At 53.8% G+C, this 17,324-nt stretch overlaps 2 protein-coding genes across 3 annotated transcripts; one reads left to right on the plus strand and one right to left on the minus strand.

Moving 5' to 3' along the window:
* Positions 1–1,803: 1,803 nt before the first annotated feature.
* On the minus strand, positions 1,804–5,536 carry RPL10A (ribosomal protein L10a). The gene is made up of 6 exons (XM_040616403.1): positions 5,431–5,536; positions 5,132–5,206; positions 4,928–5,008; positions 4,435–4,583; positions 3,370–3,542; positions 1,804–2,004 (listed from the first exon to the last, which is right to left on the minus strand). The coding sequence occupies exons 1-6, from the start codon at positions 5,433–5,435 to the stop codon at positions 1,834–1,836; spliced, it is 654 nt and encodes a 217-aa protein (XP_040472337.1). The 5' UTR covers positions 5,436–5,536; the 3' UTR covers positions 1,804–1,833.
* Positions 5,537–5,620: 84 nt separating this feature from the next.
* Positions 5,621–17,318, plus strand: ZNF76 (zinc finger protein 76). 2 transcript variants are annotated; one of them, XM_040616402.1, is made up of 15 exons: positions 5,621–5,749; positions 7,379–7,571; positions 9,235–9,315; positions 10,499–10,576; positions 10,723–10,925; positions 11,722–11,799; positions 12,206–12,322; positions 12,553–12,628; positions 13,183–13,308; positions 13,666–13,845; positions 14,107–14,340; positions 14,734–14,864; positions 15,641–15,793; positions 15,903–16,016; positions 16,376–17,318. In XM_040616402.1, exons 2-15 carry the CDS (start codon positions 7,499–7,501, stop codon positions 16,478–16,480), a joined length of 1,749 nt encoding a protein of 582 aa, XP_040472336.1. In that variant the 5' UTR covers positions 5,621–5,749; positions 7,379–7,498; the 3' UTR covers positions 16,481–17,318. The 2 variants fall into 2 exon arrangements, with proteins under 2 accessions (XP_040472336.1, XP_040472335.1); XM_040616401.1 differs by lacking the exon at positions 5,621–5,749 and adding an exon at positions 6,059–6,177.
* The last annotated feature ends 6 nt before the right edge of the window (positions 17,319–17,324 follow it).

A 17,324-nucleotide genomic window follows, 5' to 3' on the forward strand; every position in this document is an offset into this window, starting at 1 on the left:
GAAAAAAAAAAACAAAAAACAACCAACAACCAAACAACAGCAAAAATAAAAACAACCCAGGAATGACTAACCCCGCTGCGGCGGCCCCGGCGTGATGCAGCCACTCGTGCTCTGAGTTTATTAATTCTTTGTGATTTCACGACGGGGCGGCCGTGGCCGTGACCCTGCGGGGCACTGGGGCTCCTGGAGCCTCGGGGTGTCCTGCTTGCCACCGTTGTGGCTGCACTGGCCACCTCCGCTCCCCTAAAGCGGGTTTGGAAGGATGCGCAGCACATCCCGAACAGCCAGACACCTGGTAACGCCTCCTCCTTTCACCAAATCTCCCAAATAAACCCCCCAAAAAAGTCCACGGGGCCACCAGACACCCCTTCCCCTGCAGCTCGGCCCCTCCACGCCCACCCCTGCAACTCAGAAAGGGTTTGAAGGGCTGAAAACTGCCGCCTCAGCCACTTCTCGGGGGTATTGAATGTTTTGATGCGGTGAACAGAAATAAGGGGCGTTGGGGTTTTTTTTTTTTGGTTTGGGTTTGGTGGGGTTTTTTTTTTTTCATGTTGGAATATTTATATCTGCCTTTTGCAGCGGGCCAGGACTTACCATCTCCAGCAAAAATGATTAATGAGAAAAGATGTAGTTCATGAAGTTATTTGCACTTGATTAAAAGACAAAAAAATGTATCTGAACTTTGTACAAAGAAATGTTTGCATTTTGTATTGTCTTTTTTTAATTATTAAATGGAATTTCTTGGTGTTGTGTTGATCTTTCAAAAACTGGCCCTGACGCTTATTTTAAAAGTTTCTAACAGCAGGATCCGGAGCCTTTTTCATTGTTTTGTTCCCTCGGATGCTCAGACAAGCTCTTCTCAAGGGCACGGGGGTTTTTTGTTTCCTCCAGAAGCTTAAGTCCTACACACTTCCATAAGCTCACCAGTCACTACACAACCTATTTATATATGTTAATTAGATGCAACGTAGCTCAGTTTTGGCCCAGAACGTGGAGCTGGACAGGGACTCGCTCAGAGGGAAGCAGAAGGGATGGGAAACACTTTACCTTGCCCCTGAGCTGAGCTGCAGCACAACTCCCAGCACCCTCCGTTCCCTGCATCTCTGGGTAACTGGGACCAGCTGGAAGATGCCCATCAATACAACGGGGACCAGCTAGAAGATGCCCACCAATACAACTGGGACCAACCGGAAGATGCCCATCAGTATAACTGGGACCAGCTGGAAGATGCCCATCAATATAACTGGGACCAGATGGAAGATGCCCATCAATACAACTGGGACCAGTTAGAAGATGCCCATCAATACAACTGGGACCAGTTAGAAGATGCCCATCAAGCCCTCATGAGCTGCTGCTGGGCAGGACCCCCGGCCCCACTCGCTGGTGGCTGTGGGGGCAGCAGAAACCTACAAACCCCAGTGCCCCCCGCCCACTCCCCCGAGCAGGGAGGCTGCTGGGACTGGGCAGGTCTGTGTGCACAGTGGTGACCGCAGCACCACAAGGCCAGTGTCCCCTCTGCGGGTGAGCTGGGGCTGCAGCACGGCTGCTGAGGGTCCTGCCCACGCCACGTGCCTTCTGCTGTGCTCAGCACCGCAGTTCTGGGCATCCTGGGTGCGAGCGGAGCTGGTCCCCGCCCTGCTCTGAGTGCAGGATGAGGCTCCTTCCCTCAGAAGCTCTGAAACTCTGCTTGAATTCACACCCCTACCAGCTCCACACAGCACTCCAGCCCTTTCTTGCTACAAGGGAGCAGCTCCTCAGCAAACCCCAGCAAGTGTTGGAGGAACACAACCAGCCACGCAGCTGTAGGTGTCCTAAAAATTTATTGCTGCCTGACTAGTAGAGGCGCTGGGGCTTCCCCATGGTGCTCTTGATATACAGAGCACGCACGTTCTGCCAGTTCTTCTTCAGCAAGGACACCAGGAAGTTGATGGCCAGGTGGATGTTGTAGACCAGTTCATCCTCTGTCATCTTCACGTGACCGACAGCCACAGCCAGACACAGCACCTGGGGACAAGGACACCAGCATCACTCACACAGGCAGAGGTTTTGTGGGGAAATCAAAGGTCGCAGCCAGGTGGCTGCCTCTAAAGTCATTAAATTATCTCGTGTTCTGTCAGCTGGACATGACTTCTCCAGCTTATCCACGGCTGTTTCCCCAGAGCGCGCTGTCTGGCACATAGCTCCCGTGAGCACATCTGGCCACAGCTGGCCGCCACCTCCGAACAGCAGCTTGCTCCCTCGCAGCGCAAAGGTGAGCTGGAGCAGGCAGGGAGGGCTGCTGCCTCCCAGAGATGGGGAAACCGGGAAGGGCACGAGGGGAAGACGGGCACGAGGGGAAGACGGGCACGAGGGGAAGACGGGCACTAAGCATGCCATCCTGGAGCAGGAGCAGACCCCTAGTTTAGCTCTGTGCCCACACCCTGCTCATGAGGCGGCGCTGGCATGTGCCCTGCAAACCGCTAACCCGGTGCGGCACAGGCTGTTAGCTCCAAACTTCGCTGCTAAGCGCAGCGCCAGCTTCGCTTTTTATTTTGGGCACCAGCCGCCAGCCCTTTCTTTCTGCACACAAGACTCGGAGAGGCCAAGCCTCTGCCCGCCAGCCTCCCCGAGCAGCTTGTAATCCAATGTTCCCCACAGGCTGCAGACAAAAGGATTTACGAGCGAGCTGACAGGCAGAGTGTCAGGACATCGTTAGCTCGGTTCCTTAAAATGCTCAAGCATTTGCAAACTATCAGATTTGCTGTGTCCTCCCAGTTGTTGTGCCTGCAGGGCCCGTATCAGCTGGAGTGCAAAGATGCACCTCAGCTAGCAGAGCTGTTAATTCTTAATACCCATGAGTCACATTTAGACCGCTGACACGAGATTAAAATGCCTGAACGGGGTTATTTTGGTTTTAGGGACTCAGCTCGCCTTGCCATCGCTTGACAGCCAGAGCAGCTATCTGCAGCCCCGCTCCGAAGTTCACTTGCAGAGTCAAGTCCCAAACTCGCCTCCTGCCGTGTGCACAGACCCGGGGGGGCACGCCTGCCCGGGGGGGCCCACCCTGCAAGTGTCACCCGCTTACTGTACAAGTGTTAATCATGCCTGATTGTACTCCGCATTGAAACATTGAGATCATCTCATCATCATCTGCTCTAACATCTTTCAACAACAGATAAATCGCTCCTCCTTTCTACCCAGCAGCTGCACGCTGAGGGTACTACTTCCCTTCGCTACAGAGATTGTGTCCCCGGCTGCTGTTTGAGGAAGACACTCGAGGGACACCTACAGCCCAGACCGCGGATCGCAGCCACAGACAAGTGACCCCCCCCCCCCCAGGAATAACCCTCAGGTAGGTAGCTGTCCTGGAGAAGAAAAGCTCTGCTTTACCTTCTTCATCTGAAATTTGATGGTAGATTTGACCTCGTCAACCTTGGCCACCAGGTTTTCATTGTGGGTGAGGAGAGAAGGGAATTTGCCGGCTTTGTTCAGGCCTGGACCCAGGATTCGAGGAATCTGCTTGATCAAGGACTCGGAAGCCAGGAAGGCATCGTACTTCTTGGCTGTGAGGAGAGAATGTAGGTAAGGACGGACTCTCCGCTCCTACACCGAGCCCAAAACTAACCGCTCAGCCGAGGGAAGCGGAGCAGCGCAGCCCCAACACATGCATTTGAACGGTCTCAGCCCTGTCTACGTGAACCTAAACTGGTTTTACTAATATATACCAAGTTACTTGTCAGAACAACCGAACCCACCAGGACCCAGCTTTGCATCCCAATGGCACGCTCTTAACTGTACACAGTTCATTTCCCTGAAGAAACTGGCATTTGTTGAGCCACAGGTGACAAGATGCGCATAAGGGGAGGATGGTATCGCCCAGCTTTGAGAGGCTGAGCCAGGAGCTGTGGTGTCCTATGTCACTCCCTAACTGCCTAGGGTTCCATGGCTAATTATGGATTGAGTGGGAAGTTTCTCTTGCCTACCTACGATCTGTATCAACATGACTTTGACTTTAGAGGGAGGAAAGGACTTAATCTCTCAACAAGTGAAAATAAGCAAATTTCATTCATTCACGGACTAAATCAAACTTTTGCCTCAAGCTTTTCTCTGCTTTTGTTGCGCTCCAGCTTGCTGACCAGGAAAGCGAGGAACACCAGCTGAGGGTGAAACTTTCAAAGTCAGGAATGTTTTCCTGTATCCCTCCCTTCTTTCTGGAGTGCAACCAACCTCATTCTTGGAGGGCTGACCTGTCAGACCTTCCATACTGTAACAATTTGTTGGTTTTTCTGGGGAGTTTCTAGGCCAATTTCTGTACTTCGGGCCGACTCTGGTCAGCTCTCTATTCCCTGCAGTTACCCACAACATGGAAATCTGAGCGCAGAGAAAACTGTCCCGCTGACCCTGCCCTCCCAGGTCAGCCAGGGTACTCGGAGCCCGATCCACACCACCACTCACCCAGCTTCTTCACCAGCTTCTTGTTTTTGTTGAGTTTCTTCAGAGCTTCTATGTCCATGTGAGGAATGTCAACGGCTTTGGCCTCATCGCAGTGCTGCTGGTCCCCAAGCAAGCAGACAGAGAACTTGGGCCGCGGAGTCGACTTCAGCCTGGGGGACAGAAGATCCAAACTGACTACAAACCGCCAGCACCACACGCTTCCGCGGGAGCCATCACAGGGATACCTTACCACAGTGCCTGGGAATCTTCCTCCACAGCTTGTAACCTGCCTTCTCCAGCAGGCCGGTGGGGACAGCACAGGGGCCTCCCACACCTCCCCTCATGTTTTAAGACCCAGGGTAGGGGTCCGTCCAGCCGAACCCCCTTAGCTGGGGTGGTCTGAACTACCCAAGCGGTTCAGCACTGCCTCCTGCTGTGGCAGCCCGGCGGTGGGGGCGGGCAGCAGGGCAGGAGCGCAGGCCGACGGCTGGGTGCGAGCAAGAGGGTGGCGAACCTGACGGTGCCGGAGAAGCGCTTGTCCTTCTGGGGGTCGTAGTTCTTCAGGCTGATCTGCAGCTCCACCGTCTCCACAAACCTGAGGGAGGGGGAAGCGGCGCGGGTGAGGGCCCAGCCGGGCTGGGGGGGGGCTGACGGGGGACCCCGGCCAAGCGCCAGGGCCTGTGACAGGCTGGGGCCTGCCATGGCGCAGGACTCATACTTGCGCTTCTTGGTCTTGCTGCCCTGCAGCACCTCCTTCACCGCCTCGTACAGGGTGTCGCGGGAGACCTTGCTGCTGCGGGGAGGGAAAACAACGCGGGCTCAGGGCTCACCCGGCCCGGGCCCCCCGCGGAGAGAGGGGACAAGGCCCCTCGGCCCAGCCCCGCCCGGCCCACCCGCGCCCCCTCCCCCCCGGCCGCCCCCACAGGCTCCCGGCGAGCCCCCCGCTACCCGGTGCCGGCCCCGCAGGCTCCCTGCGGGCGCGGATGGCGGCGGATGGGGCGGCGGGCCCGCACTCACCTCATGGCGGCGGCGGGCCGAGACCGAAGGGGCGGGGCCCCTACCCCGTGCGGTATAAATATGGGCGGGAATCTCGCGAGATTTAGCCGCGCGACTCGGCCGCCATGTTGGGAGTGGCGGGACGCGGCGGCCGGGTCGGCTGCTCCCCGTTTCTCCCAGCGGGCCGTTCACCGCCATCTCCCCCGCTGTTAAACGAACAGCCGCGGTCTCTCTGCCTCCTGCCTCAGGCTGGCAGGCCGGCAGCCCCGCCGGCGCTCCGCAGCGCTTAGGGGACGCGGTCCCGGCCTCCCCTCAGAAGGAAACGGGATGGAGCTGCTGGGTAAGGAGCTCCGGGGCGCAGCGCCTCGCTGCTGGGGCAGCTCCCCCCGGTCGGCCTTCAGTGTTTCAAAACCTCCTCGTCAGGGTGACGCGGGCAGGTACCGGCCGAAAGCCCGCGCTGCCCCCCCGCCGGGAGGGGCCTGGACCCGGGCGCTGAGGGCGCGCGCTGCCCGTGGCTTCACTGCTGGCACTGCGCGTGCGCTGCCCGCGCGCACGGGCCGCCCAGCGTCTCGCTGTCCCCACGCGGCCCAGCCGGCCCAGTTCCGGGGGGCGGGGCCGCGGGGCCCCGGGACCTGAATAACGGGCTGCGGGGGGCTGAGCCGCGGCGGGGAGCGCTGTCCTATGCGGGTTGCGGGGCGCGGCGAGGAGGGCCCGGGCACCGGCGCATGGCGGTTAGGCGGCGGACTCGGCCCCGTCGGGGTTCAGCAGGTCGGTGTCTGTGATGGTGGGGGAGGTGGCGGCTGAGGAGCTGCCGTTCCTGGCGAGCTGCTGCCGCCGGTTCCCTGGGTAATAACACGGGGGGAGCCCCGGCGTGTCTCCCCGGCGCCCCCAGGGCAGCTGGGCCAGGCCTGCCCCGCCGCTCCCCTCAGGGCACGCCATGGCGCCAGGCCCTGGCCTGTCCCTCGTGGCGCCAGGCCCCGTCCTGTCCCCAGCCCTCCCTGAGGCGGGTCCCCTGGCACCTCCTGGGCGGCTTTGCACCACAGCCTCCACCTGGCTTTCCTTAGCGCCTGTCCCATCCCTGCCAGGGCACGGCGGACCCTCCAGTAATGCTGATTGACCACGGCTTGCGCATGGCAGCCGTGGCAGCTCAAAGGGGCCTCGACTGCACAGCCACCCTGCTGGGACAGAGCCTCTGCTGGGAAACGAGCTGCAGTGGCTCTCGGGTGGTGCCAGCCCTAAAAGCCAGCAGAATCTGCTGGAGTTGGAGAGGAGCTATCGCATGGAGAGATCGCTTGGGTCAGAGGGCACCGAGCGTGGCACAAAGCCTGGCTGCACCCCTGCGTGCTGCAGTGACAGACAGAGCGGGCAGACTTGTTCCTGGAACTGAAAATGATAAAATATTGGGCTATCTCAGAGATTAGTCATCAAGAATCTACTGCAGCTGCTTTTAAAGATAATCTGTCAGCAGTGTGCCTCTTCAGCGAAATGTACTTGTGGGGTTGTGGATGTTTTAACGTCATCTGCTTATGGCCTGAAATTCTGTTCCTCAGAAGCCTGGGAATTGGACAGGGGAGGGAGGAGAGGGTGAAGATGCTTCCAGGGGCAAAGCTTATAATCTTGCCCCTGTCTCTTGCAGCACAGGACACCCTCAGCCTGTAGGTTCAGACTTTAAAGTACTCGGAAACTTTTCCTGCAGATCGTTTGGAGGTTGGGAAGGGCTCGAACATGGTACTTACACGATCTCTAAAAAGAGTCTGTCAGCTCACTGGCTTGATAAAGCTTTACCTTATATTTGTCTGTGGAATAGCTAGTTAGCCCTCCCTTCCTGTATGGGAAGGGTGCATCTTTCATCCAGTTTTATTCTTTATAATCTCCAAAATAGTTTACCATTCAAGCCTTTCTTAATGTGCAAAAGTGAGTAGACATATGTTGGGAGAAAATAAAACCTGAATTGTTCTTTTTATTTAAGGTTTGCAACAAAGAAGACAACTCCCCGGTCCACAAACCTCTTGCTCTGGGTCCCAGTGCTCTCTGTGAGCACGCTGAGTGAAGTGATAATTCATGCCTGCAGACCAGTCATCAGGGCAGGATGGAGAGCTTGGGCTTGCAAGCAGTGACCCTTAGTGACGGGACGACAGCCTACATTCAGCAGGCTGTCAAAGGTAACGGATCCTTTGGGCTGCGAAATCAAAAAGTCTCTTGATCGCTTCTGTGAAATGAAAGTCAGATTTATCAAAAGTGCCCTCGTGGCGCACAAGCTATCATACATCTTGTGTGGTCCCTTTGTATGGGAAGCTAGCAACTATCTGTTAGATTTGCACAGAAGAGTGATGCAGCAGAAATAAAACACGCCTCTGGCTTGAAAATAAAGCTTTGGAGGTGGGAGAGCTGTTGCTGTAGATAAAAAAAAAAAAAGGTTCTGCTCAGACTAGTGAGTCCTGTTCCTTCTGGGACAACTGGGGAAATGGAGGTCACGCTATGGCCTGCAGGACTGTTCAACCAAAACTTCCCCTGAAGCTAAGCAGGATGTTTTACTTCACCGAGATGCACAGAATTTGGTTCACAGTAGTGCTTTTCTCACTCAAAGGTGTGCTGAGCTTGGAGTTGGTTAACTGAAGCGGTATCGGTGCCAAATTTAATACCTGTCCTTATTTCGGTGTTTGTGAAGGGTTCCTTCCTCCACTACCCACTGTTCCTTAGAAAAGGAATGCACCGTTTCCCAGCCTGTGGAGCAGGATGGTTGAGTTGCAAGGCTTCGTGTCCTGGGGATTGCTCCCTTGCTTTCTTTTCTGTGCTAACTCACTGCAAGTTTATTACGTGAGTGGAGCTGGACTATCTTGAAACCACTAGATTTTGTCACCCCCACCAAACATTGTGCATCAGGTGAAAGCAACAGGCATTCCTCATGTTCCAGTGGGATAGAGCAATGCTCTGCATTTTGATGCTTTGCATCAAATAATTTTGTAACTAAAACATGATCACAGGGTTACTCAGGCCATTTTAAGAATCCAGTCTTCACAACCCATCAAGGTTATGCTTTACCCAGAATGGTCAGGGTTGGACAGGACCTCTGGAGATGATCTAGTCCAACCCCCTGCTAAAGCAGGTTCTCCTAGAGCAGGTTGCACAGAGCCACATCCAGGTGGGTTTTGAATGTCTCCAGAGAAGGAGGCTCCACGGCCTCTCTGGGCAGCCTGTTCTAGTGCTCTGTCACCCTCAACGTAAAGTTGTGTTTCGCCATATTCAGATGGAGCTTCCTGCGTTGCAGTTTGTGCCCGTTACCCCTTGTCCTGTCGCTTGGCACTACTGAAAAGAGCCTGGCCCAGGCTTAAAGGATTTTAGATCCCTTTAGGTGCTGTAATTTTTTTTCCAGAGGGTAGATCCTCTGCCAAAGTAGAAGAAAATAAATCTCAAGGCTTTTGCTGGTGCCATTAAAAGCTCCCAGTTGATTTTATTTATTTTTTTCTATCCAGCACAAGTATAATTGCTTTCTGCTTTAGATCCAAAACACTTAGCACACATCGTTCTTTCTGCTTCTTGGCTTACAGAGCTGTGAAGGGCAGCTTGTAAACAAGTGATGACTGAGGTTCTTTGTCTTGTATCCTTCTGTCTAGGAAAGGGAAGCTCCAGTATTTCTGGAAGTTAAGTGCCTCTATGACTGTTCAGGAGAAAGCTTGATATATAACAGCCTATAAGTAACAGTTTTGCTGTCTTCTGTGGGACTGGTTTCCTTGTGAAGATGCAGTAAAGGAGGCACCTCATGGGACCAGAAAGACTGGACTCTGCAGGCAGTGCTGATGGCTTTTTTTTTTTAAACTGTTTCAGGTGAAAAGCTGATTGAAGGGCAAGTCATTGAACTGGAAGATGGGACCACAGCTTATATCCATCAGATGACAGTTCAGAAAGGTGAGGACCATATATTCACCTCTTTCTTTTCAGAAGGACTTTGTAGGTGTAACTGCAATTGTCTGTGTTCCAATAGTCGGATTCCTAAATTAGCTCTGGCTAAGAAGTCCGTATAGGTGTAGGTTTGGGGGTTTTTTTTTAGTGCCCATGGTTTTGAGGCTGAATGAGCAAGGACATAGATTTCCTGCAAAGTTCTTAGCAATCTGACCAGACAAATTTGCAGGTGGTGTAAGCAAGTGTTTGAGTGTTACTTCACCTGTGGGCTCTCACAGCTGTCAGTCTGACAGCTCACCAGCCTACAAGCAAGGCCAGTAAGCTGTGTGCTATGTTTGTTCCAACTGCAGAGTGCAAACAAAGTTTGTTTCATGTGGGAGAAGTCGGACAGGAATTTCCTCTGAGCTATGAGATAACATATTACTTCTGGAATAAGGTGTCTGGGGGTGAGGTTGGGGATGGTTGGAAGCAATGCCACCTTGGTCATTGATCCATCAGCCAATGTCACCTCCAAAATGAGGTAACGTTAATTAATCTGAGAGGTGATGGGAATCCATTTCATGTGGCAGGCACCAGAGTGGTACAGAGGAGTCCTCCCTGACCACAGTAAGATGTAAAAGGGCAGGTAGAAAGAGCTCTGTTGCTTTGGGCAGTCCTTCCTTCACCCTCCCAAGTTCCTGGTATGCCACCTCCCTTTTCTGTCCTTAAAACGTTGCTGGAAATCCACTTTGTATGCCTGGCTTTGCCCATTTCCTCCTTTCATCGTCTTTCTCTGCCTCCAAACACACATGCACAGTGGGAGGAGTTTTCCTTCTCACCCCTGCTTCCCCTGCCATGGGATGTTGGTGTTCCTCTGTACACACCCCTGTGCCAAAGCTGTCCTTTTCTGGGACAGAATGTGGCATTTTGGAATTGGTGAGAGACTCCATTACCCCAGTGAGCTAAAGACGTGTGGTGAAGCTATGCACGATGTCTTTAAAACCCGGTAATTCCTGTTGGAAGGGCCCAAATGGTGTCTGAAAACCTGTAACTGTTGTTGACTTTCAGTGCAAGCAGGCAGCCCTGCTGTGTCCTCTTCCATGGGCAGGTTCAGGAACTGCCTGGGTTCAGGAACTGGTGCAGCATCCCCTCTGTTCCATCTGAGTCTTCCAGTAAAGTGTGTGGATTTTTTTTTTTTCTTTTCTTTTAGAGTCTGTGGCTTTTGAAGATGGTCAGCCAGTGATGTTGGAAGATGGCAGTATGGCCTACATACACAGCACGATTAAAGGTAAAGTGTTCCCTGTTCTTCCCTTGGCAGCTGGAGTAGAAGCTGCTGAAGGGCCACAGATTTCCTGTAGGTAGCCCAGGGAGATGAAGGGTGCCTCACACTCAGCAGCTCTTTTACATTTGATTTTTGTTTGTTTCCTCTTGCAGAAAGTTATGACCCCAGCACCTTCGAGACCATCCAGCTGGAGGATGGCTCCACTGCTTACATACATCATCCTGTCATCATCGCACCTGGCAGCACCATCCTGGAAGTGCAGGTGGAAACTGGGCTGGAGGAGTTGGCTGGAGAGGAGAAAGGTGATGCCTTTGATGTCAAGACTGTGGGTGCATTAGAGACGTACACCAGTAAGGTGAGGACGCGGTGCTTCTTTCATGGTTTGCCAGCAGCAGTTGAGGGGCTGGTGTAGTAGCTCACACTTGGCCTGTGGTTTAAGTGTCCTCCATTAGTACTTCTGTATATTTGGGTTTCAGCTATGCCACCTTTGAGAAGAGAAACTGGAGAGGGCTCCAGTGAGCGTGCCACCACTGGCAGGTGGCTGACAGTTAAGGACCTAGAAGGGGGCAGTTCCTGCTAGCTAGTTCCTGGAGAGTGCTGGGCCTGCCACCCTTAACCTGCTGGAGGCACAGATTTGGGAAATGCAGAGAGCTGCTTGTGGTACAGCTTGGATTGGGTGTTTTTATCCTCCTTTGTAGGTGTTTTCTTTGTTTGCCTGAGTTTTTTGTAATGCAACCTGGGTATGATGCTCTCTTCCAGAGGTGGTTCAGGCAGCAGATTGAAACTAGCCTTTCGCAGGTCAGGGGTGGCTAAGCTATGACTGCTGTTCCCCATGTCGACAGACGCCTCAAAAAAACAAAATAGCTTCATATCCCAATGTGTTGTCATTGCCCTGCTCCATCTGAATGTCTTGGGTGCTGCCATTTTCTCCCACCTTCATGGTGGTGTGTGAGAAGGGGCTACCAGGGGTGTGCTGATACAGTGCTGGGCTGGGCGGCCTTAAGTTTTGCCAGTGGAGACCTTGCTGCTGTGGTAGGATCGGCCTCCTCTAGCTTTCTGGAAGAGGTGTGAATGCCTTCCTGCTTAGTTTGCTCACCTGTTCCACACTGTGCAGGGAGGCACAAGCAGTGCCCACGATTCTTTACTCACAGGTGTCTGACGAAGAAGAGGAGGAAGTGACAGACACCTGCCATACGAAGAGTGACAACTCCAGCAATGTCCCTTCCCAGGTCTGTGTTTTTCAGTGATGCATTTCTCAAACTAGGATGAGCTCCTCTAGGGGCAGAGCACTTTGCCAGCTAGTAATTAAAAAAGTTTTGTGGCTTCTCTGTAAAGTTAGCAAATATATTAAGCTACAAGTTTTACAAATGAGCTAAGTGAAGCGCAGAGGCGAGTTACGTGTCTGAGAACACCCAGTGAGTTGGGAGGTGACAGTGGGAAATGCTGGTTCCTGGACCCCTGTCCCATCACCTGGGTTGCACCGTGTGTGTACAAGCTGAGTTTGTAGGAACATGGTTTTGTGAGGATCGCCGAAGGAGTGTAGATGTCTATAGCAAGGAGGGTGGTTATTTGCGAGGGCTTTGCGCAGCCTGTGGTAGTGGCTTGCTGAGTTAATATCTGTATGTCTCTGGGCAGGATCTGCAGGAAGAGGAAGTGCACAGCAGTGAAAACGGGCAGCAGGTCAGCAGCAAAGCTTTCCGTTGTGGATACAAAGGCTGTGGCCGGCTCTATACCACCGCCAACCATCTAAAGGTACGGCAGGTACCACGCAGTCACACGGCGTGAAGTCCAGACGTTTCCCCATTTCAGAATGGTGCTATACAAAAGGCTTGGCTCCCCAGCAGATCCCGATGTGTTAAATGGCCAAGGCAAAATTCAACAGAGAAATTCAGATTCTCTCCACTGGCTAAATTCCTCCACACTGTTTTCCTTCCTCCTTGTCTTGGACCTCATTTTAGGGACCTGTTCTTTCTTTTCTCCAGGTACATGAACGTGCTCACACAGGTGACCGGCCATATACCTGCGTCTTTCCAAGCTGTGGGAAAGGATTTACTACAGGTAACAATTTCTCTTTTGAGCAAATTTTGTTTTCTGTCCAGTCCCAACCACTCTTTGAGTATCAGCCCCGGCTTTTTTCCAGCAGACAAGAAGAGGCATAGCTTGTAGAACCTTCTGAAAAGAAATTGCAGCATGGGAGACTCGATTAGCATAGAATGGTTCGGGTTGGAAGGGACCTTAAAGACCATCTAATTCCCACCTCCTGCCATGGGCAGGGACACGTGGCACAAGCCCAGGTGGCTCCAAGCCCCGTCCAGCCTGGCCTTGAGCACTGCTTCTCCTGGCACCCTGTGGCAGCACCTCGCTGCTCTCACAGCAAAGAATTTCTTCCCGTTGTCTGATCTAAATATACCTTCTTAAACTACGAACAGATTAAAGGGGTTACAGGAAGAAGCTGAGGTGGTGGTGCTGGTGTGAGGCTGTTTGGGTGTTTCTTCCCCTTCCGCTTTGCAGGCACAGGATGGACATTCAGAAATGCGTGGAGAGGCGGCACACAGCTTGCCATATTATTTCCTTCTCGTTATAAAATGAGTTGTGGTTTCTTTCCTGAACAGGGTATAGCCTGAAGAGCCACATGAGAACTCATACTGGTGAGAAACCGTACAAGTGCCCGGAAGACATGTGTAGCAAAGCCTTCAAAACCTCTGGTGATCTACAGAAACACATTCGGACCCACACAGGTGAGCAGTGCCGGAGGAGAGCTGAGCTGCCCATTGAAAGGGTCTCCAAGATAAAGTACTGCTTCAGCCTTTGTCCAGGACAGGCCTTTTTGTGTCTTGGGTGGAGCAAGGCAGAACTTAAGTTGTCTTCAGACGGAAGTAAATGGCTAGTAGAAGTAGTACTAGGGAGTCTCAATTCAAAGAGCAGAGCAAAAGGAGTAGGGATGCCAGTGTTGCTAGAGAAAACGTGTCAGCAGTTGGGTCTGATCCGAGGTCTCATCGTTGTAATACTACAGAGTGAAGGGACACAGGTGTCCAGGGCACTCCAGGTAGCTGCGTTGCAGCAGGACTCTCATGCACGTTACTCCGTCATTGCAGGTGAGCGTCCCTTTAAGTGCTCCTTTGTGGGCTGCGGCCGCTCTTTTACCACATCCAACATCCGCAAGGTTCACATGCGAACGCACACAGGCGAGCGGCCGTACATGTGTCCTGAGCCCAGCTGCGGGAGGGGCTTCACCAGTGCCACCAATTACAAGAACCACATGAGAATCCACACAGGTAAGAAGGGGAGGCTGCACGGACGGCATGTGGCAGCGGGGGAAAAAAAATCTGTGGGACTGAAATGGGCATTTCCAGGCCAGGCATTGCAGGGGCAGCATCCTGGGGGCAGCCAGGGAGTTAAAGGAAGTAGGAATTGCTTAATTTGGCTGATGATTGTTCCACTGGTCACCTCCAGCTATGTGCTCTCGATGGGGAATCCCTTCCCAGAGCATGAGGAGGGTGAGTGGGTTAAGTTCTGCTCTGTGGCCGCTGCCCTAGGAGAGAAGCCGTACATGTGCACTGTGCCAGACTGTGGAAAGCGCTTCACTGAGTACTCCAGCCTCTACAAGCACCACGTGGTCCACACGCATTGCAAGCCCTACACCTGCAATAGCTGTGGGAAGACCTACCGCCAGACCTCCACGCTGGCCATGCACAAGCGCAGCAGCCACGGCGAGCTGGAGGTCATCGAGGAGAGCGAAGAGGCCTTCTACGAACAGCATCAGCTGGAGGGTGAGCGACCCCTCCTCCATCACCTGCAGCAGGCTTGGGACAGGCCATGTGGCAAAGGGGAGAGAGATAACAGCGAGAGCTTGTAGCTGCTCATCTCTCTCAGGCCCAGCTTTGTGCTGTGGCCTCCTGCCTCCCCCAGATCTGTGTCCCAGATGAGAGAAAAGGGCTCCCCATGGTCCTCGGGGTATGTCATGGGTTGGGAACAGACTTCTGCCCGTTCTGTAGTACAGGGAGAGGTAAAGACCGTTTTTCCCAGGCCAGCACCGGGCTCTTGTCATCATGATCTTGTGGTCTCCTGTGCTGGCCCCTTCAGGTCCCATGGTCAGGTGTGTGCTTTCAAGTTCCAGCTAGCACTTCTCTTACCCCTTTTGCTCTTCCCTTTCCCTGACTCAGCTGCTGCTACTGACAGAGACTTCCCCGACAACAGCAAGTGTATTGCTTTCCTGTCGGAGTTGGGGGCTGAGGAAGAGGAAGATGGCATGCTTACACACGTCTCGCTTATCACTCAGGGTGGGACAGAGCCGGTATGATGCTGACAGCCTCCAGCATGGGGGAGAGAGCAGTTACCTGAGTGAGATTCTGCCTCTACTCAGCCTTGGTGTTCTCTTTAAGGCTTTTTTTCCAGTGTAAAACAGACCCTGGGTCTTCATGGGCTCTTGTCTGTCATGAGGGTTCCCTCCTTACAGCCTTACCCTACTGCTGCAGTCTTGATGTGGGGGGTAAAGAACCTTCTTGCTGCACGGGGTCTTGCAGGGCTTTGCCGAGGCTTGCATGCAGCGCCTGGCAGCCCCCACCTCCCAGACAGCTGTTGAGAGGCAGCTCCCAATCTCTGCTGACACAGGCTGGATTTGGAGATTGTTTTTTTCGTTGTTTGACTATGGCAGTGCTTTTCTTGTACTTCCCTCCACCAGCCGCGTGTGTGCTGACTGGGAAAAACTCCCTTCTGTGGCACGGGGCAAAGGAAACAGCTGCCACGAGGAATGCTTGTTTCCTCTTAGTCTGAGTTGTTCCCTGCTGCAGGGATGCACAATCTGTCCCTTCAGGGCCTGGAGAGAAGACGCTAAATCGGAAGGAGAGGTGTGGTAGAAGGGGGAGGGCTGGAGACCTGAGGTCTGCGAGTTCTCAGTCGATTCTGTCCCTGACCCTTGACAAAGTCCTTGGAGTTCTTTGTGCCCCGGGCCTTGCATGCAGAGAGAGTATTTCATCCTTTCCGAGACCTTTGTGTTGCTAAAGTCGGGAGTTGCATAAAGCTTCCTGAGCAGCCCTCCTGGCTGAGAGCATCCCCTGTTGTCTCACCCAGGTCAGCGTGTTGCAGAAAGACCTGCAGGCCCTGGGCAGTGCCATCAGCATGGTGACGCAGAGCGGTGCCCTCGCTGTGCCCAGGGAGGAGCTGGCAGGTGATGACACACACACCGTGACTGTGACCCACACCGACGGCGCTGAGATGCAGCCGGTACGCCCAGAGCTGGGACCTTCCCTTTACCCTGCAGAGAAACAGCCTGCTAGAAGGGAACTGCGCTGGCTTTTAAAACGTGATTGATTTTGCTCTTGACTTTTTCTAGGTTACCATAGTCACGTCGGGGGCAGTCATGGCTGAAGAATCAGCCGCCACATCCCTCTGTCATCAGCAGGTGGCATTGGTGGCTACCACCAACGGCACCCACATCACAGTGCAGGTACCACACAGCTCCTGCCACGTTCCCCGTCATTCCCCATCCACCCACTGGCTTCAGCGCTTACCCCCTTGCTCTGCTGCGTCGCCTTTTGCCCAGGGTGCTCGCTCCTTAATCCCCCGGTGCCCTGTGTACAGAGGAGAGCAGGGACATGCTCCGTGGATGGCAGAACGCTCCTTTGTAAACAGCCTTTCCGCATCACAGCCGTCTCTCTCTGCTTTGCCCCTCTGCTTCCTACCTGTGTCACCCACTGCCGATCCCTCACGCCTCCGTCCTGCTGGGTGGGGGCTGCCCTGAGCAAGCCTGCACCTCCTGAGCCCACTTTTTAGGAGGACAGTGTTATCTCCCTCTCTTTCCTCTAGCTGGAAGACCAGCCGAGCCTGGAGGAAGCCATGGGTATGACCACAGTAGCAATCCAGTACGAACCTGTAACGCTCGACGAAGCCTTGGCCGAGAATGGATGCTGAGACCCTGCAGAGCCCCCTGAGCGGGGAGAGCAGGCAGCACGAGCCTGTTTTCTGCGGGAATGTTGGGAGCTGCAGGAACCTGACCCACTGGTGTGTGGAAGAGATGCAGTACACGAGCGAGGGAAAGTATCCGAGACCAGTGGGCAGCGTGCGCAGCGCGCAGGCAGTGAGCGCTGGTACCGGCAGCGTTGAACTCCCAGAGCGACCCCGTGCATCCATGGAGGGATGCTGAAGATACTTGGCTGCTGCCTTCTCCTTGAGGCTCTGCTGTTTCCCTGGGCTCTGAGCAGCAACTTTCCTGCTCCTTGCCTTGGGCACCAACTCCCTCTTGTCTGGAGGAGATGGCAGGTTTTGTCGTCTTAGGCATCGAGAAATAAAATACCAGATTTCCAAGATCTGCCAATCTTCTGCAGGAGAGATGGACTCACGGAGATTTCGGCAGTCTCTGAGAGCATAGAATATTTTTGGAGAGGTAATTCCTGCATTCTCCCTCTAGGAATGATCCCATAGCTCCCCTTTCCTGCCCACCCCTCCAGATAAGGGGCAAGGGGGTGGCATATGCACAGAAGCAATAAAGCCCCATCCAGGCAAGCCCAGGCTGTCCTGGGCTCCGTGTCTGGAGAGGTGACCGGTTCCTGATGCTGAAGCAAGTGCCCGGGCTGGCTCCGACAGCCATTCTCCCATCCCTTTATCACACTCTGCTCTCGAGCAAACTTCCCTGGCAGAGCAAAGTGCTCCCTCCACCAAAGCCAACCAGTGCTTGTCAGGGGCTGAGCTAGACTTGGATGTAAAATACTGAGTTGAAATAAAAACAAATTAAAAATTTCTTTTTTAAAAAAGAGCA

Source organism: Falco naumanni, chromosome 17, assembly GCF_017639655.2.
Source record: "Falco naumanni isolate bFalNau1 chromosome 17, bFalNau1.pat, whole genome shotgun sequence".
NCBI classification, from domain to species: domain Eukaryota; kingdom Metazoa; phylum Chordata; class Aves; order Falconiformes; family Falconidae; genus Falco; species Falco naumanni.